Below are 22,355 nucleotides of genomic sequence, written 5' to 3'. Positions count from 1 at the left end.
TACATAAAACTTTAGAGTACTCAACATATACGGGTTCACAATAGTGCTCTATAAGCTGGCAAATAGACTAATAAGTGGAGTGCACATTGAGGGTGTTATTTGCTTTGTAGCAGTTATGGTACACAAGAATTTGTGTCTTATAATACAATGTTTTTACCAAAAGTCACCAACGTAATCTTATATATTTAACAAATTGAGTTTCCAAATAGTGCCAAAGATATGTTTATTTTCTATTATTCTGTAGGAGAATGACCCTAGAGATTTCTGGGAGTTTTGAGGATGAAGACTTCAATTACAAACGTTTTTAAAATGAAAAAGAAATAGATCAGTTCCATCTCCATGTTGACATGGCCTTAGAAAGGTGCAGCCACTCATCCGCAAGACATAAAGGACACAAAAATGAGGAGGGCCATCAGTGTCGCACAGCGGCTGTCAGTCACACTATGATTCCTTGCTACAGGTATAGAGAATGAGTTGCTAAAGATTGTGATCATTTTAAATACATTTTTTTGTTCCAGACACAATAATTTGTTCCTCTCCACAGGAGAATTGTTCAGGTCTCTGAGCTTCCAGTATCGGATCAGCTGAACTACTATCAGTGAAATAGGGATGGAGGCCTATGAAGCCCTGTATGGAGTTTTAAAGGAAGACCATTCAAAGGTACGATATTTGCCGTAAATAAGAGTTAAATTCAGTTAAATGGTTATATAAGTTAAATAGTTAAATAAGTTTCTTACTTCATATAAAGGCTTCCATACAAGATGTCACCTGCTACTCAGTTTTTTAAACTATTAAAATGCATTCACACACTGATGGAAAAGCCAACGGGATACTTCAACATGCTGATTAGAGGAGCCAGGAATCAAACCGCCAACCCTCGGATTAGAGGACGAACCGCTGCCCCACCACTCACTGCTTATTCGATATTCAAAAACTTGTTCAGGAGACTATAATTCTTATAGTGATATATTTAAAATTATGTTACAGAATTTTTTTTTTTGTTTTTTACAGTTTTATTAAGGTCTGCTTATTTTTGTTTTTTATTTTTCTTCTATCTTATTTTCAGGTACATTTTTTGTCACTTTTTACTATGTCTTGCTAATTTTGGGCCATTTCTTGCCACGTTGCTCATATCCTCCTTCCTATGTTTTTTAAAGAAATCCAGCCAATTTGCTCAGGTTTCAAAGGGTTAATGCTGATGAAGCCCTTTAGTCCTTATACTTATTGTGCCTCTAGTCAGCTCCAATACTGGAAATAGGTGAGTCATGCTGTTTTATGTCCCTAAAGGAAGCTGATAGTGTTCAAAGGAAGCATTTCCAGCCCTGTGGTACACATTCTTCCTCTGACAGCCTGACCAAACTGTGAGGAATGCACGCTGAAGCCCTCTGTTCAAGCTGTTAACTCTTTGAAACCTGGATTAACATCAGTTTAATCGTGCTGCGTTCAGACATCTTTCACAAGCTATTCAACCCTTTGGAACTTGAGCTAAAGTGGCTTGATTTCTTTCAAAAACATAGGGAAAAAGGCAGTGACCAACTTGGTGAGAATTGTCTTAAATTGCATGAAATTAGTATATAAATAAATACATTTTAATCCATTTATTTATGAATATATATAATTTTCAGCACTTTTTTGGGCATTTCACTTTCTTTTTGCTTATTTGGAAGTCTTTTTTTTTTTTTTTACTAATTTCTTGTTTCTCCCCATGTTTTAAAAAAAATATAAACAAATTACAATAGCTCAGGTTCCAAAGGGTTCATTCTTATTAAGCCCAATCATCTCTCCTCTTTCTAACAAAAAGAAATAATTCTCGCACACACAGATAGTGAGTTTGCATCGGCCCAGCAGAGACGGCTTTTACTCAAAGAAATACAAACTAAGAGGTTATGTGTTTTAAATAAATTTATAAAAAAAAAGCATTTACCCACTGAAGCAGAACAAACACCTATCACTTTGTTTTTCCTCGTGTAACATAGAATACAATCTGAATAGACTCTTTAGTAGCCTGAACAGAATAAAAGAATCAAGCAAAGAGTTGCCAACTTCAACACAAAGATAACAAACACGGCCCATGATGACGGAGGGGATAAACGGAGCAAATGAAAATACAAAAAGGGAGGAATAAATTTAAAAAACAACTAAGAGGGTTAAGTGCAGCACTGGTCAGAATCATATAGCGTAGATTCAGTCTAAATTTTCTTCAGTTCCATATTCAGATAATCTGCTCAAGTACATTGTCTCTAGATCCGTAACATGCAAGCTCGATGAAGCATATGGTCAAATACGCATGGGAATATACTTTTTTATCTCATAGGATATTTGTAAAATATGAAAAAAATCTGATGTACAGTGATAAAGAAATTTCATTTTGCATGAATGAGCAGAGTAAAAGAACATCCACTCCATAGATAGTGTTTTCTTTGAAAAAAGGAGACTACATTCATTTCACTGAACAAAGAGTCCACATACAAAAACAACAGAAAAAAAAAGGATTCCCAAAAAATATCATGTGATGTTTAAATGTTCGTAAAGACCCCACTTATAGCTTTTAGTTATCTTAATTATTACTAGATATTATCTGTGCCTTGGGAAACGGAGAAACACTCAAAAAAGATCCAAAGATACACTTGTACAACGGAATACTGCATATCTACTCACAACTGGGTTAGGTAGGTCGACATGGAGGCTAGCTGCCGAAGATGGGAATGTCCACACGTACGTTAACACACGCTTCCCTTTGCGGAATACACGACTGGTGATTTCACTTGGTTGCTCTCTCTGTCCGACACAGTAAAGTCTGTAATGCTACCAGGATGAGGCTCCTTTTTCCAATAAGTCCTTTTTGATCTGGAAATCTGGATTGTTTACTTCTTCCTGTGCTTCTTCTCGCCATCTGGGTCTTCAAGGGGAGGAGAGGGGGGGGGGATTCACAGTCATCAGCAACTCTTTGATTTGGAAAATTTGGTCTTTAGTTTTTGCATCGTATTTCGTGGTCTTAAATATATGGAAGAGGTGGGGGGGTGTTGAGGAGGAGAACATTCTGAAGTCCTGCAGGTGTTTTCCGCGTCTCTTCTGCTTTTGGCACCTTGGAGTAGATGGTGGAGGGGGGGGTTGAGAGTGAGAGGCTCAATGCGTACAGGAGAGCAGGGGTCAGGGTGCAGACCGGGGAGGAGGGGAGGCTACTTGTCACAGATCTGTTCACCGACCCCTTCTTCTCCGGCTCTGTCCGTGGTGCCGTTATTGGTGGAGGGGGTGTTGTTGGCGGCCGCAGCGTCACCCTCGTCTTCCTCCTCTGTTTTCACCCTCTTTGATTGGGGTTGATCTTGCAGTTCTCCGTTCTGCCTCTTGGTGGGGAGGGACGCCGAGGCTGAGGCGTGGGCCGCCAGGAGGTGAAGAGGATTTGCAGCAGCTGGGAGAAAAAAGAGAGAGAAGAGGATTTATTGAACCCTTTGAAAGCTGGAGTGATGTCACTTTTCTTGTGCTGCTTTCAGATGACTTTTACAAGTATTCAAACTTATGTACTCTGAGCAAATTGATTCGATTTCTTTCAAAAACATGGAAAAAAGGCAATGAGCCACTTGCTAAAAGATGCCCCACAAATTGTCAGATATTAGAGAAAGGTGATAAGAAAATGGCCTGAAAACTAGGGAGAGAGGGAGAAATTAATGAGTTAATAAAAAGAAAAAGAAAAAAATGGGGAAAGGCATTCAGAAAATTAGTGACAGATGTATAATCATAATTATCATTTATATAATAATTTAATATATTTTTAATTTGCTTTTTGTTTGTAATGTGTTACGTCTTCCAGAAACCAAGCCAATTTGCTCAGGTTATAGGGTTAATAAAAGGTTAAAGGTACAAATTGCGTGAAATGAGTAGATTTAGAATTTGATCCTTCTATGATTTAACCTTCTTACATGGATTAAGGCTGTCAATGCAGGATTTGATATATTTAAAAGATCCACTTTACAAATGTGAAATAGTCAGATATCAAGGATACACTCATTGCGTTTTGGCAAAAATGACTGAATGTAAACTCAACGCGTGTGTAGACGGAAATTCCACAGGGTCTCTTTCCGTGCTCTGTGAGACAGGTGGCTGCTGGGAGAGGAAAGGACCTCAGGAGATACTCAGCCAGACACCTGTACAATTATATCTGTGCAGACTACTTTTTGTAGACTTGCAAATACTAAGGTGTGCTTTAGTATTAGTTGCTTTGTGAGTGTGTGTGTGTGTGTGTGTGTGTGTGTGTGTGTGTGCGTGCGTGCGTGCGTGCGTGCGTGCGTCTGTCACCTGTACTAGCAGCAGTGCTGATGGGGACCAGATGTGTCCCGTTTTGTGTGATGGCCTTTATTGGGAGCTGGTGCTGGCCGAGCGGGGCTTGCTGCACGATGGTTACTGTGGTCAGAGGAGCAGCCTGAGAGCTCTGGATGATGCGGCTGACTCCACCTATAGACGAGGCTGTGATGGATGGGACCGACTCCACTTTGACTACATACAGGGAGAAAAATATTACATCAAACTCAATACTTTATGACTGCACAGCTGCACCAACGCCAACAATTAAGTGCACGGGGGAACAGCTATGAAGGACAACAACATGGATCAGGTCTCACGTTTGATCTCTTGGTGCTCTCCACCTCCGTTCTCCTGAGGTTCTGGGCTCACTGTAGCAGTGGGCTGTCCGGCAACAGTTGCCATGGTGACAGCTGGGATCTGGTGGACTACGTGCACCGTCTGCATGACCGGGGCGGAGCTAACTGACGTTGTTACAATGGCTGGTGACGCCATGGCGTAGGTCACAGGCTTCATGGTCGTTTGAGGCATCTGGCGCTGCACAGCGATCAATACGGGCTGATTGTTGAGGGGGGAGCCTATGAGAGGACGGGGCCACAGGTTACTAACAAATTCCTTCCTCTACTGCCATTTACTATTGATGCACACATAAACAGTTCTCACACATTGTCATGGACATAATTTCAACATTTTTCCATAATTTTTCAAGGACCCAAATTATTTTTCCCTTGTCAAATATTTTCTTTCCTGTGCCCCACTTTCCCAGCATTTTTCAAACAAATAAGATTCAAACATGATTTTATAATAATAATTAGCATTTCTCAATTATGTGTTCAAAGGCCTTCAGAAATTTTAGAATTGAAGAATAATTTCAGTTTTTAGAGTTTCTGTATTTTTTGCAATTTTTAAAGAAAACATGACTTCCAAACCAGTGATATTCTTTCTTTCTAAAAATAAATCTTAGGAAATAGGAGAAAAAAGGAAATTGTGATTTTTTTTTTCATTTTCTATAAAAATTTGATAGAAAAAAGTTACTTTTTCAGTTGTCTATAAAAATCATAGAAAAAAACTTGACTCAAAAATGTCTTTAAGAAGAAAAGAAAAAAACAGCATTAAGATAAATACAATATACAGCCATTTGAAGTTGCATGCTCCTCCCTTAAGTCCTAGATGGTTAAAAAATGATTCGAAATGCCAAGTGGGCATACAAGAGGGGAGAGAAGGAACGCAGGGAGAAAATTAAGAAACTTTCATGATGAACAAATAAACAAAAAATAACCAAAACGTCACATGTTGATTCATATTAGACCTTCATTACGTTGTTAGCTACAGAAAAAAACGTACATTTATGTTACATTAATGACATTTAGTTTATTATGCACAACAAATGACCACAATTTTTTCCAAAACTTTAAATGATCTTTTCATGCTGCACGACTTTTAAAGTTATGGAAAAATTGTGAAAATTTCATGGCTTTTACAGGTTTTCCATGACTGTGGGAACCCTGTATGAATACTGCACACATCACCATAAATGAGGGGATGGTGAGTAACATTTTAAACCAACACTTCTACCAGAGTTAAACACAAAGAATCCAGTAAATGTCTTACCAGGGGAGTTCTGTGCAAAGCGAGCCTCTTGGATGACAGCGAGTTTGGGCTGGACTGTAGTGGTTTGGGTGGGGGCTGGCGGTGGGGTTGGCTCTGGCTCCATGGGGACAGGGGACCCTTCTCTGGACAGGCTATCTGGGGTCTGGACCCCACTGGAGTGGGCAGACAGTGCCCCTGTGTGGCTGGGAGAAGCTGGAGCGCTCCTGGGACAGGAGAACCAGTAAGATGGATTACTGACAGATACTGTAGCCGTACAAACTTGGGCACATATGAAATAACACACTCATGCCTAGATAAAAGTGTTGTTTACCTGGAGGAGAGAGGTCCCACGGGGGTCCTGAAGCAGGGCACTCCTCTCGGCCTGCGCTTCCTGAAGGCTTGTTCTATCAGCTTGCCTTCAGAGGCGGGGTCGATCCTCCAGAAGGAGCCTTTACCTGGCTCCTCCTGAGAGCGGGCCACTTTGATAAAGTACCGGTTCAGGGACAGGTTGTGGCGGATTGAGTTCTAAAACCACAATAGATAAAAGAGATGCACACAATTCTTTGAAATGATCGGACTGCTATATCATCTGTTTATTATGTGTTAGAATATTATTTATGGTGTTGCAGAAAGGTCTTTTTGGTTCGATGTCTGTTTATCATCCACAGTACGGGGCTGCATGCCAGCATTTTCCAGAGCAAAAAAGAGCAGGCTGCAATGAGATATCTCGATGGGATATTTATAAATAATGCTTGAAGCTCCACTTCAAGCGTTTAAATCTACAGCTGCTGCTTGAGGCTGCAAAACATCACTTAATTTCATAGTTATGGTTTACTAATGTTTGAAGAACTTGTCACAATATGAACAGTGGTTACAGCAGCCTGAGCACAACGTGTTAATTATCTACTGACCATTTAATGACTGCAGCGTTTCTAGCTCCACATTTTAGTACCAAATGTGAGTGCTAGATACCTTAAGCAGAGAGGTGACAAAAAATGGGGATGGTTCCAAAGGTACTAATGGTACCATCAACAACTTTTCACAATGGAAACGCAAAACATTTTGTACAAATCTAAACTGAACCGACGTGCTGGTGGAGACGCACCAAAAGCCCTTCACATCTCAGCAGATCCACTAAATATTTTCCAGCAGCGCAAAACTGCTGGAAAAAGACCACTTGGAGAGACTCTGCAGTGCAGTTCCATGCATTTAAATAAAACAAATATATTTCCAATCTCTGAAATTCAACAAAAAAAAAGGCTTATCTGAAATGTCATATTGACAGGTCAACTGCTAAACCAATCAGGTGTTTGATCAGCTGAGAGCCAGGCATTTCCCATCATACCCAGGGCCTTGCAGAGCAACTGAGGCGCCCGTCTGTAAAATCTGCGGCTGCCTCGATGTCGCGAGTTTATGACTGTCCACTTTTGCAGGACGTCAGAGCATGTCGAGATGAGCTTGGACACAAATCTAACCGGCATGCATTGCGTGTCGATCGCTGGGGACTGATTCTGCGCAGGATTGGCTAAGCTCAAACAAGCCTCTTGTTTTGGCGCTGTCACTACCTCCTGTCCCGGCTCAGAGGCCAGATCACGCTGTCCACCCAGGACGCCTGTTCCTCGGTCGGACGTTATATACAGAACGGTGAGGCGGCATAACGGCTTGATATTCCTGCCCTGAACAGGAAGTGTAATTGCAGCTACTGATTAAAAAAAAAAAAAGTCACAGCAGCAAACTTTCATGTTTGAAAAGTGCCTCCGCTTTTTGCGTTTACAGTGTTTACATTAACAATGATATAGGAGTGCTGTGACAACTGATCCTGCCTGAGAGAGTAAGTGAATGGTGTATTGTGTACATGCTGTCAGTGTAAGCAACAGGACCACACAGTGCAGACACTAACCTGCCAGCCTTTGTCAGCTGTTCTGTAGTAGGGGTAGTTCTTGGTGATGTGGGTGTATATTCCGTTGAGCGTGAGCTGTTTATCCGTGGCCATGGTGATCGCTTGGACTATTAGTTGTGCATATGAATATGGAGGTTTGGAGTCATCCTGCAAGAGGGAAATAAAAGAACATTTAATTCAGGTACAGTTGGGAGGTTTTGTTCATAAAAAACAAGGTAAGCTCAGGTCATGTTTTCTCATTACAAGCACATACGGTACATGCACAAACACACAGACTCAGCAAAGTTCAGCCGCGTTCTGTACTCCAAAGTCTATGTTGTTGCGAGCGTTGAGCAATTTTTAGACTTCAATGACTAACCAGGGATGTTCACAGTGCTTGCACACCAACAGGAATCCACAGATATTATCTTAAGTCTGCTGCCTTTGTCATGCACCCCCTTGTGTTTAAAGTTTCCTCTTGAAATCCATTTTAGAAGCAAGCACACTAATGGTATTCATGCACATTTCCATTGCCTAGTTCTAAGCCCCGGGCGGCCTCACTCTCACCTTTGGGCTGTCTTCACCTGAGGCCTCTTTGTCGTTTTCAGATTGGGAGTTGTCTCCTATTAGGTCAGATGCCAGGACGCGGCTCGTCCTGTAGCTGGAGAGTCCCGCCCCCCGTGGACTTGATGGACAGGAGTTTGCCGCACTGAGAAATTGATTTAAAAGAAATGTAATTCTGAATTCATGGCCAGAACACTGATAACCCCTTGAAACCAGAGCAAATAGGCTTGAATTCTTTCAAAACCATGAGATGAAGGCAATTAGCAATGAAAGAAGAAATAACAAAAGAAAATAGCAAAGAGTTAGTAAAGAGCACAAGAAAATTACCCAAATATTTGGCAAAAAAAGAATAGACATGCCCACTGCAACTTCAGGTAAAGGATGCATTTTGTTAAATGTATTCAATTAAATGTGATATCTTCAACTTTAAACATGTGTCTAAAGTCCTTCACATGTCAGCAGATGCACTACATATCTTCTTGCAAAATAAAAGTCATGCATTTCGGCACCACTGCTGGGAACAAAAGGGGAGACTGCAGTGCAATTCCACGCATTTTGCTGCTTAACCATAATAAACCCTTGAGAAAATTGTCTTGATTTCTTTCAAAGACATTGGGTCGCAATGAGCAATGGAAAAACAATTGACACAAAAAATTAGCAAGATATTAGTAACCTGAAAATGAGCCCACAAAAAAACAATAAACAAAAACAAAAAAATAAAATTAAAAATAAGGTTTAAAACAACAACAAGGAAATGACCTGCAAAAACTGCATGAAAATTATCTCTAACATAATTTTTAAATATTTAACTATGATAATTATAAATATAGTTTTTTTCCACAGCTTTTTTTCTTTTTTTCCCTTGACATTTTCTAAATCTATTACATTTCTAACAATTTGTGGAACATTTCTTATCACGTTGCTCATTGTCTTTTTACCATGTTTTGAAATAAATCACACCAATTCCAATTTCAGTTCAAAGGTTTAAATACTTGTGAAAGGTGTCGAAAGGCACCACAAGAAAAGTGATTTTACTCTAGGTTTCAAAGGGTTAAAAAAACACCTACTTCAATTATGTAATTTAGACAATATTGTTACCTTACACTTCAATACGAGGTTTTGAGCATTGCACAAAACTCAAATAAACCCACCTGATGGTGCCAGTGGGTGAAGGCAGTGGGCTCATGAGGTGGGCAATGTTGTCAGGAATGTTGATGGTCAGTGGCGAAATTTGGGGTTGGACGGGCTTAACCGGTGATTCCGGCACGTTCCTTGGCTCCTTCTTGTCATTGGCAAGGGCTGTGAACGTGATCTTTATACTTGTGCTGGGGAACCGGAAACAACACCTGGGAACAAAAGACAAACAGAAAAAAACATAAGAAGTGTATTTTTGATGTTGATGCATTTCCATTTAAAATGTTTTATATATTTGAATACAAATTACATAAGTGATACGATGCTTATTACGGAAAAACAAGCCTCCTGCCCGGCGACAAGGAGGTCAACGAGGTCTAACTGAGGCCAAGTGAGGTGCTCTGAGATTCAGCCTTGCAGTTTAAATATGGATGTCCAACATGGCCATTATGTAACAGATCATGTCTAACATGTCCCATTTATTATTAACTGAGTATATTTGGACCAGCTGCTGACACCTTCCAATGAAGTACTACTATGGTGTGTTGACAACATTGACATTACCAAAACATTTACAAAATGTGAATTACTTAAACAACAATTCAGTGTGAGTCTTGGGGTAATTACATGTGAAATAGGACTGACTAACAAGCAAGAGGGACAATGCGCCACATCAAATTAACTCTTCTGAAACCTGGAGCCACATCACTTTTCTTGTGCTGCTTTCAGATGCCTTTCACAAGTATATTTGGACTTTTGAACTCTGATAAAATTGGTGCAGTTTCCTTTTTAAAAAATGGGAAAGAAGGCAATTTGGTAAAAATGTTCTACAAATTGCAAGAAATTAGTAGATTTAGAAAGCTATTTTTAAACAGCTAGGGAAATTTTTCTTATTAATAATTATCACAATCAAATATTTAATGTTATGTTGCAGAATTTTATAATTAAAATAATACATTGCACCTTTTCCAGGCCTTTTTCTTGTTTGTTTTCTTCTGTCCCTTTAATTTAAAAAAAAAAAAAAAAAGCCCTTTCAGGTAATTTTATAATTCCTTTACTTTTTTTTTTTTTTTTTACTAATTTCTTGCTAAAAGTGTCATTTCTTTCTTTATTGTTCATAACTTTCTTCCCATGTCTATGAAGGAAATCCAGCCAGTTTGCTCAGCTTTCAAGTGGTTAACTGACCTCTGCTTTGTGGTTGCTGTTGCAACAAATAAAAATCATGCTGTACCAAGCATATTACAATAATTCAACACCACTCTATGTTTTAAGTAAAAATGCTGCAGTCTGCGTTGCAGCAGGTCAAAAACTTTACCTATGGAAGCACAAGTTTAGCTGTTAGCATGTGTTGTTAGCATGTTAGGCTGAACAGCAGCAGTTTTGTGTTAGCAATAAAAAGTTAGCTTGTTTTGGGAATAACAAACCAAATTCTGCTACAATTCAGACATTTTTAATACTTTGTTGTCAGTAAACAAAGACATCGGGGGACATGAATATAAGTCAGTTTTGATGGTTAGGGGCCATTCTTCAATTCGGCATGCTTGACACACCAGGTAGATAAAAGTAAATACAAATTCCAATTGTATGTGAAAGCTAGCTACGCACTTTGGTGAATAACTTACTAGACATCTGTAAAAGTATATTGTGTTGCAGCAGGTCAGAAACATCACCTATGCAAGCACAAGTTCAACTGTTAGCATGTGTTGGTAACATGTTAGGTGGGACAGCATCAAATTTGTGTTAGCAGAAAAGTTAACTTGTTTTGAGAATAACAACCAAACTCTACAGCAATTGGTCTATTTTTTATGTTTCATACTTTGCTGTCAGAAAACGCAGACATTGGGGGACACGTACTAAAAACAGTTTAGGTGGTTATGGGCCTCTCTTCAATTCGGCATGCTTGGCACAACAGGTAAACAAAAATAAATGCATCCAAATTCTAATTTAATGTAAAAGCTAGCTACGCACTATGGTGAGTTCCTCACTAGAAAACAGGGTTTTAAGTAAAATATTCTGCAGTCAGTGTGGCAGCACGTCAGAAACATTACCTATGCAAGCACAAGTTCAGCTGTTAGCATGTGTTGTTAGCATGTTAGGTGGGACAGCAGCAGTTAGTGTAAACCGAAAGTCCTAATTTTGAGGGAAAAAAACTCTGAATTCTTTTACAGTTTGACCATTTTTATGTTTCTCACTTTGCTATAAGCAAACAGATATTGGGAGAAATGTATAGAAGACAGACAGCCTTGATGGTTAGGGGCCTCTGTTCAATTAGGCTTGCATGACACAACAGGTCAATATAAATAAATACAACTAACTTCTAATTTTACGTAAAAATCAGCTACGCACTGTGGTGAGTAATTTACGAGAAAACTGCACTAAAGCTGAAGCTGGACTATCTGACGTCTTATTGACGTCTGCTTGGTGGACTACATGTGTGCCGAATTAACCACATAACACAAGGGTTAACATAAGGTCATAACTTAAGTGAAATGTGTTTTTGTTTTGTCATTTAGGCAACGGCATGTTTACACTGACATATTTGGCATGGAAATTTGGCGTGACGTTGTCGCAATGCAAACGAGCAGCACGTATCACTGGTGTTCCTTGACACAACACGTGCAACAATGTTACGGGACAACAAAACAAACACACCACATGAAGCTACTAGTCTGCAGATTTTGATAGTTAGAGCACATTGGACGCAATAATCTTACATTCGTGGAAGCTGGAGAGGTGGCGCCCCTCTTCTCTGAAACACCCCATCAACAAACACCCCGTTTTTTCCAAGGCATCGGAGATAGAATTCCCCCGTGCCGGTGCCATCTTCTCCCGCGGTGAATATTTCGAGGTGCCGCCGGGAGATGAAGCTGGAGTGTCCCATGCTGACATCCACCGAGCCCTGCGAGGAGTTCCGGCCGATGGTCACCGACCTTTTCTTCATCAGATACTCGAATTCTCGGCCCTCCAGCCGGGCTACAGCCGACCCCGACATCCCGCTTACCACCGCCATCTTCAGAGCTATCTGCTGGAGCTTTGGAGGTGTGTGTTGAGCAGAAACGTATCAGCGGTTCCAGGGAATTGAAGGGGGGTTATTTTTTTGGTTTTGTGAAAAAGGGGGAATCCAATTTTACACCGTGGAGAATTTGGCTAGGAACGTGCCAGACCGGGGACACAGCGGCTCCGACCCACCGCCGCGGAGAGGAGGAAAAAAAGAGGAACCCCGGCCAATCACAAGCGGCCAAACGGACGGAAGTACTGCGACAGACAACCATTTGAACCAATGGGAAGCCGCCCTGGGCAGGCAGATGTGTGGTGTTTACCAATGACAACAATAATAAAAATAGCCGTAGAAAAGTGAGGTCGGTTGCAGTGCAGGCTGACACGCAGATGGATGGAGAGATGGAAAATGCGGTGCAGTGATTTCAAGGATGTCTCTGTAACCCACTCTTTCCACTTCTCCAGAAGCATTCGTCTCCTTAGCTTCTCTGTTTTCTCTGAGCTGTTAGAACTTCATGAACGTGCTGTTTAGTTTTGGGATTTTCAAAAAAAAAAAAAGATAGCAGCAAACTCTGGAAAACTCAACATGCATAGTTCAATATTATTTAATTCCACAGCAAATTGCTTACTGTTTGGGGTAAACTTACAATTTAATTTTCTTAAGTCTTTGAAACCTCAGCAAATTGGCTTGATTTCTTTCAAAAAACATAGGGAAAAATTACAATTCACAAGAATATTATCTGAAATTTAGCAAAAATTTAAACATCAGAAAAGTTTTCTTTTCTTTAAACTAGATTGATAGATAGATTATAAAAAAAATCATAATATAGAGTTTTCTGGGCATTTTCCGCTAATTTTTATAATTATTATATCAACATTTAATACTTATTATTAACTTTTAGTTTTATAAGTTTAAAGTTTAAACACACAGTTTACTTTTACAGTGTGAATTAATCACACATGAATAGAGCCACATGAGGTCCAATGAGTAGCTTTTTTCAATGCCTTCAGTTTCATTGTAAAGCAGGAATACTCAACTTGCTTTGCAGGAGGGCCACTGACAGGAGGCCAGGGGCCAGTTAATAAGCAAATATTTATAATATTTATTAGTGTAATAAATCAATTTTCTGTTTGAAACCTGTCAATGCTTGCTGTCCTCCCATCTTTGCAAAGAAGCAAACCCAGTGGCAGCAGCCCTGTTACAGATGTAAAGAAAGCAATATTGTTGTAATTATGTGTGTTTTGTTTTTTTTTTCACTTCACAGCTATTACTCATACATCCAACGACCAACAATTTTAAGATGTCTCACAGTATGATTAGAAGATTAGAAAGTATCTCTTGCAGCTTTTGCCCATGAATGTAAAGCATTTGCATTTACGCCATTTATGTAAATGCTCTTCTTCGCAACCCTTGTCCACCACACATGGGCAGACAATGTGCAGTAGTGTTATCTGCAGTCACAGATTTCGATGCAACATAATCACCTCATTCAGATCAGTATGTTTGTTATCTTCTGAATAGGCCCAGTTCATGGCAATGTCTCTTCAAAGTCTGGATGTTGACAATAGTCTGGTGATTCTAGCCTAAAATCAGGAGGATTTCCTTATTGCTCAATCCAATGGCAAAGTATAATTTGATAATTTCATCCACTGCAGGCATAAAATACGGCTGTGCTGTGGTTCTTTGACCCCAAAATAAGCAAATAAACAAAAATGACACAATCTTTACGACTCTTTTTTTCTCACAAATTTGTGACTTTATTAACTCAGAGAATACAGTATATGACTTTTGGGGTTTTTTTGTTGTTGTTTTTTTGTTTGTTTTGTTTGTTTTGTTTTTTTTTAAAAAAACTGTAGTTGAAGTTAGGAGATCTGGGAGTTCTGCTTTGTCAACATGGTTACGAAAATACAAATATCATTGACTAGTTTGCAACCAGCAGAATACAGATATGTAGCACAGTATGGTTTACTGAAGTTGCTAAAACTTTGAAATATTGACTGATTTAAACTTGTCATATTATTTAAGTTGCAACAACTTCACAAAATTATGTAAATATAAGTACATTTTAAGTGAACTTAACAATTTGCTATAAATTAAATGCAAATTAAGACTAATAGTCATATTTATTTAAAATTTTCTACCATTTTTTTTAAAAAAGTCACATCAAATTGTCAGATTTTACAGTATGGTTGAAACAGAGTAGTAAGTGGGCCGTTGGCCTTTTTTTTTTTTTTTTTTTTTGTCAAATAATTTCTCAATATTTCATCCTGTCCTGATAATTGCATGCAGAAACTTTACAGAATAAGCAAATGTTTGATGGCTGCAATTTACTTCAATCAAATATATCATAATAAATAGTCTAACACATATTTTAATGATTGAATGTAAATATATAAATAGCCATGCCTCTGTTGCTGCTGCATAACTCCGGTTCCCTGCACTGATCCATGCAGCCAGGCTTTCCGTGCAGCGGGTTAGTTTACTAACTGTAGTACAGCAGCCACCACGCTTTGTGTGTGTGTGTGTGTGTGTGTGTGTGTATGTGTGTGTAAGTCGTGTTAAATAATGGATCTAAAATCACTTAGACTGTGTTGACATGATCTGGGAGGCAGACTTAGACTCTCACAGAGCCCCGGAGTCACAGGCTGTCAGTGCTCTGATGCCAGTGCATGTGTTCATTACGACTGTGTTAGAAATCAAGAAAACGTGCTGCACTGAGAAAAACCCCAAAACCCATGCGCCATGTCACACGTGTTCTCTGACAATGACGTAATCACATCTCACCGAGCTGCGTTCAGGGTTAATACAGTGTGCATAAAGGATTCATAATCACTTATGGACACTTTTTGCGGAAGTAAAACAGTTGGCTACGAATCTAATTGGCTGCTAATAACTGAAACGTGTTATGGAGTGATACTGTTGTAACTTTTTTTTGCAACTTTATTTATGTTTTCAAAATATAACCATTTGACATATGAATTCATGTATGTAATTGATTGTCCTTCACACAGATACCCACCCGGACCCACCCATCTTCATAACCCAGTCTTGGGTTATGTAAATTCAGTACATAAGTGAACTATATATATATATATATATATATATATATATATATATATATATATATATATATATATATATATATATATATATATATATATATATATATATAAGCTGCATATTATGCATATTACAGGGTTTTAAAGTAGTTAAAGAAAGAGATATTGTTGTAACTTAACCCTTTACAACCTGAGCAAATCGGCTTGATTTCTTGCAAAAAAAAACATGGGCAATAAGCAACAACAGAAGACATTATCCAAAAATTAGCAAGAAATGAGCTTTGAATGTGGGGGCAGTAAGAGATGCTGGTAATATGAGTTATTCTTTATGACTGATGCTATGACGTAAGACTCTTCATGTTTTTCTCTAAAGCTAATGGGCATTGTTGTTTAGGGTTTAAGGGTATTTGGGGCTTAGATGTAATCTCAGTAGGGGGTGTGATTGGATCCTCCCCTAGGAAATTGTTTGATAAACAAGCTCTAATTTGATGCTTTCTTAAATACTCTGGCGTGTTTTTACATTCAAGGTTCACATTTTAACCACTGAAAAGTTTAAATGTGTACTTCAGAAAATGTCAAAACTGATATCTGAGCAGTGTTGGAATGTAACTAAATAATCTACTCAAGTACTGTACCTTAGTACAATTTCAAGGAACATGTACATTCTTATTTCCATTTTATGCTAGTTTGTAGGCTACTTCTACTCTTCTTCATTTTGGAGGCAAATATTGAACTTTTTACTGCACTATGTTTATGTATGTTAATGAATGTAAAATATAAATCAACTAATACATTATGATGTATTATTATAAATCAATCTGCCCAGCAACTGATCAATATTTAAAATAAGCTCCACCTTTACCAGCTGCTACATTAAAGTGATAAACACTTAATGCATTAATAATTATAATGTATAGAATATATTATGAAATAGGCCATTCTTGCATTGACTTACCTACTTGTATGTCTGGCAGGCCGTTACAAGTAATTTTGTACCTTTACTTAAACAATATTTTAAATTGAGGACATTTGGTTTAAACAGAGTACTTTTAAGGCAAATTTTTTTTTTCTTGGTCATTTTTCTTTTAAACCGTATGCTGTCTCTACATATCACTAAAGATGGCACAATGTATCACAGCCAGAAAAAAAAAACAGAAATTATTGTTAAATGTTCAAATCTCCGACGGTCATTGAAATTGCTATGTGCACATCATGATTTCAACACAGTTGTGTTTTCTCGGAAATGATGTTGAAATGCAGACAGCCAAACGAGGCGTGTGTTGCTGTTGCAGAAGCTGTCAGCTCAGGCAGCAGACATGGTCGCCTTACCGCTGGTGTTTTTGTCCTCGTGCTCATGGATGTTTGCTCTGGCCAGTGGAGGTAAGGCTCGCGTGATGACTGACACTGAACAGCTGTTGACTGCTTGTAATATTTCCGTATTTATTTATTTAGTGAAACAAAGAGGTTTGTGAGAGGGAGGTGGGGCTCTTGGCTCCGAGTATCATTTCCTCCTTTGACATCCAAAATCGGACATTTAAAAAAAGTATTTGTTATGTCATTAATATTTATGAATCAAATTCGTTACAGACGTTCATGAATCATAATCTATCACATAAATTAACTAGGGCCTCATAGAGCAACAGCCCCTTAAATTTATCTTGTATTTTCTCTTACTTTTTTTTTTTTTTTTTTTTTAAACTTTTTCTTACTGTTAACAGAAACTGTAAGGTAAGTCAACTCCAGATGCACCAAATACTCTTAACAACCTAAATTTGCTGCTGTGCTCTGTAATGAATCCCACTTGATCATCTGTTAGTACAGGTAACGCCCCCTAAACACTATAAAAGGACACATGAACAAGACTGGAGACATGACTCCAAAAAAGGCTATAAGAAGAACTTCCGCTTCTGCAGTAGAGAAACTGACATACAGTTAAATAAACTTAAAGTAAATGTAATTTCAGCAAGATACACTTAAGTGTTGGAAGCAAAACATTCAAAAAGGTTTAAATAAATCAAAATGATTGAAATTGTTAAAGAAAAAGCTGCAATTCCTTATATATACAGTATGTATGAGACCTGGAACCATGATTTTTTTTTGTTTTGTTTTGTTTTGTTTTTTTAAAAAATGACTTTCACATACAAAAAAATATATAGCTGCCAATTCTCTAATTGATTGACCAATTGTTTCAGCTGCACTTGTATATTTTCATAATTTTGGTTTGTGTGGAAAAAAATCTTAATTTGCAAAGTAGTTATCTAATAATAGTAGCTGAATGAAAGGTATAATAGTTCTCTCTAGCGTGTATTGGAGTAGAAGTGGAAAGTGGCTCGAGATTAAGATAATCAAGTAACATAAAATGTGCCTTAGATTTGTACTTAAGTACTGTACTTGAGTAAATGTACTTAGTTACATTCCAGCACTGGTCAGCATAGGGATGCACAGTAAGTGAAATTAAAGTAACTGAGAACAAACTCAATTTAGTAGTATCACTTTACTCCTGAAATGTATTAATCCAGTCATTATAATTTCCTCTAAAACCCAATCTAAATTTGATTAAATGACAATAATGCATTTTTAAAATGTTCCTAAAAGATCAAACTTATTTTTCCTTGTGTTTGACAACAAATGGTGGCCTGTGAAAGAAAGATATTTTTGTCTTATTTTGGTACAAGTGCTTTTGACCACTCGTAAAATTTTCTCTTACCAAAGAGAAAAGCAAATATACAACACTGGTGAATCCCAAAAATCAGTGGGTACTAACAAAATGAATACAAATCCTGGATACAAGTAAAAATAAGAGACAATTAGTTTGAACTTAGTTTCTTACATGGGGCCCATTATTTCATAATATGATGATCCTTTGGTGGGGATGAGTCCGCCTACAGGTGGGAGGTTGACCATCTGGTGACCTGTTACGATGAGAACAACTCAGAGCTCAATGCTCTGAAGACAGTGGAGATGGTGGTGGATTTCAGAAGGATCGCTGCCACCATCACCGTCTGTGACTCCCCTCACTCTATTTTGTCTTTTGTTATATTTAAATTGCTTCTTTATTTTTTATCTTGTGTTCTATTTAAATTCACTATTTAATTCTTCCTTTATGTTAATTGTTATGCACCAAAACCCCAAGTCACATTTCTTGTGTATGTAAATGTACTTGGCAATAAAACTGATAAAACTTCTGATTCTGATTCTGATTCACATGGGACCCCAGAGAACCAAACACAACATGTTATTATATACATTATATTACTGATTTATGTTGTTACTGTACATCATTGGTTCCATGAAATGGCACGTTTGATGTCAAAAGGAAACATTCCAAGTTCTGACTGTGGAGAACTTTGTTTTCTGCTTTTATTCAGATATACAGCATGTCACGGCGAAGCCCGGAGAGAATGTCACTCTTCACTGTCAGGCTCCGGACCATGGCAATGGGTACCAGTATCTAGCTCATCACTATTCAATCATAACATGGGAGAGACCTGATTTGGGGCCAGAGAGTTATGTCTTCTTCAGCGTGAGTAACCACTCAGTTGAACAGCACCAGCTTCCATCTTATCGTGGTCGAGTGGAGCTGAGAGATCCAGAGCTGAAGAACGGAGACACTTCTGTTGTTCTGAAGAATGTCAGGGTCAACGACAGCGGAACATACGAGTGTGGAGTTATTGACGGAACATTGGCCTGCATGCTCGGCGAAATTCTTCCAGACAGTATCATTAAGCTGATGGTCATAGACTCAGGTGAGTTTGTAGAGTTACAGACTCAGGTGAGTTTGTAGTGTTCCGGAGAGTTTGTAGAGTTACAGACTCACACAAGTTTGTGGTGTTGAGGTGACTTTCTAGAGTTGCATACTCAGGTGAGTTTGTGGAGTTCAGGTGTGTTTGTACAGTTACACACTCAGGCAAGTTTGTAGAGTTCAGTTGTGTTTGTAGAGTAACACACTCAGGTGAGTTTGTAGAGTTGCAGACTCAGGTGAGTTTGTAGAGTTACACACTCAGGTGAGTTTGTAGAGTTCAGGTGACTTTGTAGAGTTACAGACTCAGGTGAGTTTGTAGAGTTACACACTCAGGTGAGTTTGTAGATAAGATGGGACTTAATAGAAAGCAGCTGCTGTAGGTCATGTGATCAAAACACAGCAGATATTGTCTGACATGCGACTGAAGAAGAAATGGACTCTGTTGTAGTCTTCAGCCATCACTTGACACCTCTGTCTTCTCTGCAGGCGAGGGTGGTGGAGACAAGGCGGGAAGAATCATGAATGGAAGAATAACAGGTCAACATGTCTGGCTCATCACCGGTCTGTCAGTTGGTGTGCTTCTTGCAGTTGTTGTTGTTGTTGCTATTGTTTGTTGGATGACTCGTAGAAAATATACAGCACTCACAGAGATTCATTCATACTGAGCTGCTGCTGACATCACAGATATCTTTGTTTCAAAATGTTTGGGTCCTGCTGCTGTTCAGTCTAAATATTTGGGCATGAACAGGTAGATTAGGCAAATTAAGCTCATTTTGATCACATTGATGCATGTAGATTCTCCAGATACAAAGACTTAAAAAGTAAATAAAGCAACAGTTCAGTGAGGGGTTAAATCAGATGAACACAGCACAGTGCATTTGTTCACAACACCTGAATTTGGCTCCAAATGCATGATTTTTCTGTGTGTGCAACTCTGTTTAATTCCTTGGATGGTTTCAGCTCATTTTATTGTGAGACTCTTTATTGTCCTGCTTTGCTTTGTCTTTTATGGGTTTTTTATAGGTCTTTTATAGGTAATGATATCAGATGGGGAACATATTTTTGACCTGCTCAGGGTCACAGGTTGGGCTCCACAGGGCTCAGTGCCAGTGTCATTTATGATATGCATTAATAATGATGATGATAGGAGTTTATTTTGTTCTGGTGAAGATTTTGAGCAGTTTCTGTAGACAGTAGAAAACAGAATTTAAAGCAAGCAATTAGTAGATTTATTTTGTGTGTGTAAAATTTACAGTATTTTTAGACTGTTATATAGGGCTTTTTTCTTACTTTCAGGTAATTTGCTTGTATTTTTTTCCTAATTTCTTGCTACTTTTTGGGGTAATTCTTTATGAAGTTGCTCATTGTGTTCATCCTATATTTTTGGAAGAAACTCAGCAAATTTTCCCAGGTTTTAAAGTTGTCAAGAAGTTGTTACATTTGAATTAAGATAAACAACTAAACAGCTAACTAGCTGGAAAACACATAGAAATCATGTACAGGCAAACATTTTGCAATTCTGCCCTGACCAAAGACATCATCAGTCAAAATCCATGACATATTCTCATTTTTTTTTATTTCCGTATATTACCTACTCAGGATTCCTTCAGCTGAGAGCAGGTTAGATTTAAGACTTTTTAAGACCCTTTAGGTGCTACTGAATGAAATTTAAAACCAATTTTACAATAACCAACATTGGAAGAAAAATAGTAATATATTTTAAAAATAGAGATGTTATCAATTAACTTGATATTCAAATATGCAACATAAGAAAAGAAAAATATTCACAAAATCCTATTTTCCAGATCTGAGCATTTTAAGACTTTTGAAAGATTGATTTAAGACATTTTATTATCATTTAGGGCCTTATGCTTTAAGTTATTACTTTTTCAATTATGAAAATACATGTTAGTTCATTCAGCAAAAAATGTGCTTTTTTCCCCAAAAAAATGTATTTCCTCCTTTCTAAGGAGCAATGGGAACCGTGTGGAGGTTACAAATCCAAATTTTATGCTCCATGAGAAAGCTGTAAGAATTGTAATCAGAGGTGATTATCATGAAATAAACATTATTTATAAACTCACATGCTCTCAAATTTAGAGATTTAGCAGACTTTAAAACTGCCCAATTCTATAAAGTAGAGACTGAGATGCATCCAGACTGAATCCAGGAGTTCAAAATCAGATGAAAAACAAAGATTAAAACAAATAAAAACCAAAAAAAAGTGTAACAGTTAAAGAAGTTCTGAACTGTATTTAAATGAAAATGTATAATACACATAACATTTAAAATACATGTATTTACATATAAGATGATTAACACATTTGGGAATTATGGATATATATAGCTTAGCCTGCATCATGACCCCTGTTTTTTGTTTTCTTGTGTTGCCTATATAAGTTGTTGGAAAAAGACAGAAATAAACTAAACTCAATTCCTGTAGATGGCGAGTTGTCTATATTCTAGATTTAGTTTCTGTTTCTTTAAAAGTTTGTCTTGAAGTTGTGATATATAATTACAATCAACTGTGCCTGAGCTGCTGACACACGTTTAGTCTCACCTGGAAGAGACGAGCAGCTGAACCAGTCTGAGAGAAAAACACAGCACACCTCAACTCCACCTGTATTCCCGGGACATTTCATATAATAATTCTGTAACATAAATTTGAAATATGCAATTAGGATATTTATATTTCTGTTTTCTTTTTTCCCTAGCTTTTTAAAAAATAATTTTCTAAATCTGCTAATTTCTTGCAATTTGTGGAGCATTTCTTATCAACTTGTTCATGCCTTTCCCTATGTTTTTGAAAGAAATCCCTCCAAGTTCAAAAATGCAAATACAAGAAAAGCGATGTCGCTCCAGGTTTCACAGGGTTGAGGGGAAAAAAAGAACTCACATTAAATGTGTATGATCGCTTTAAATGTTGAACAACAATATTCACGCAACAAAATGATCAGTTACAGGATTTATTCATTCTTTAACAGTTACTTTAACACTAAAACAGAACAGAGAGAAATCAGATTCAAATTTATGGTTGGTTCACCATTAATGGTTGGCTCAGTTACTGGGAAATGTAATATTTCTTCTTCTTCT

General features: G+C 37.9%; 2 protein-coding genes across 2 annotated transcripts; one reads left to right on the top strand and one right to left on the bottom strand.

Moving 5' to 3' along the window:
• Window positions 1-1,826: 1,826 nt before the first annotated feature.
• foxk2a (forkhead box K2a) lies at window positions 1,827-12,666 on the bottom strand. The gene is made up of 9 exons (XM_088070507.1): window positions 12,178-12,666; window positions 9,481-9,675; window positions 8,333-8,474; window positions 7,787-7,933; window positions 6,218-6,411; window positions 5,908-6,110; window positions 4,617-4,874; window positions 4,294-4,491; window positions 1,827-3,409 (listed from the first exon to the last, which is right to left on the bottom strand). Exons 1-9 carry the CDS (start codon window positions 12,471-12,473, stop codon window positions 3,180-3,182), a joined length of 1,863 nt encoding a protein of 620 aa, XP_087926633.1. The 5' UTR covers window positions 12,474-12,666; the 3' UTR covers window positions 1,827-3,179.
• A 4,081-nt stretch (window positions 12,667-16,747) lies between these two features.
• LOC121958992 (butyrophilin subfamily 2 member A1-like) lies at window positions 16,748-21,704 on the top strand. The gene is made up of 3 exons (XM_042508175.2): window positions 16,748-16,900; window positions 18,889-19,266; window positions 19,749-21,704. Exons 1-3 carry the CDS (start codon window positions 16,837-16,839, stop codon window positions 19,925-19,927), a joined length of 621 nt encoding a protein of 206 aa, XP_042364109.2. The 5' UTR covers window positions 16,748-16,836; the 3' UTR covers window positions 19,928-21,704.
• Window positions 21,705-22,355: the final 651 nt, after the last annotated feature.

This window comes from Plectropomus leopardus, chromosome 19 (genome assembly GCF_026936395.1).
Source record: "Plectropomus leopardus strain MGB_pleo_1.0 chromosome 19, ASM2693639v1, whole genome shotgun sequence".
Classification (NCBI taxonomy): Eukaryota; Metazoa; Chordata; class Actinopteri; order Perciformes; family Serranidae; genus Plectropomus; species Plectropomus leopardus.
Note: the sequence above shows the minus strand (reverse complement) of the source record. Positions and strands in the feature narration are given on the sequence as shown.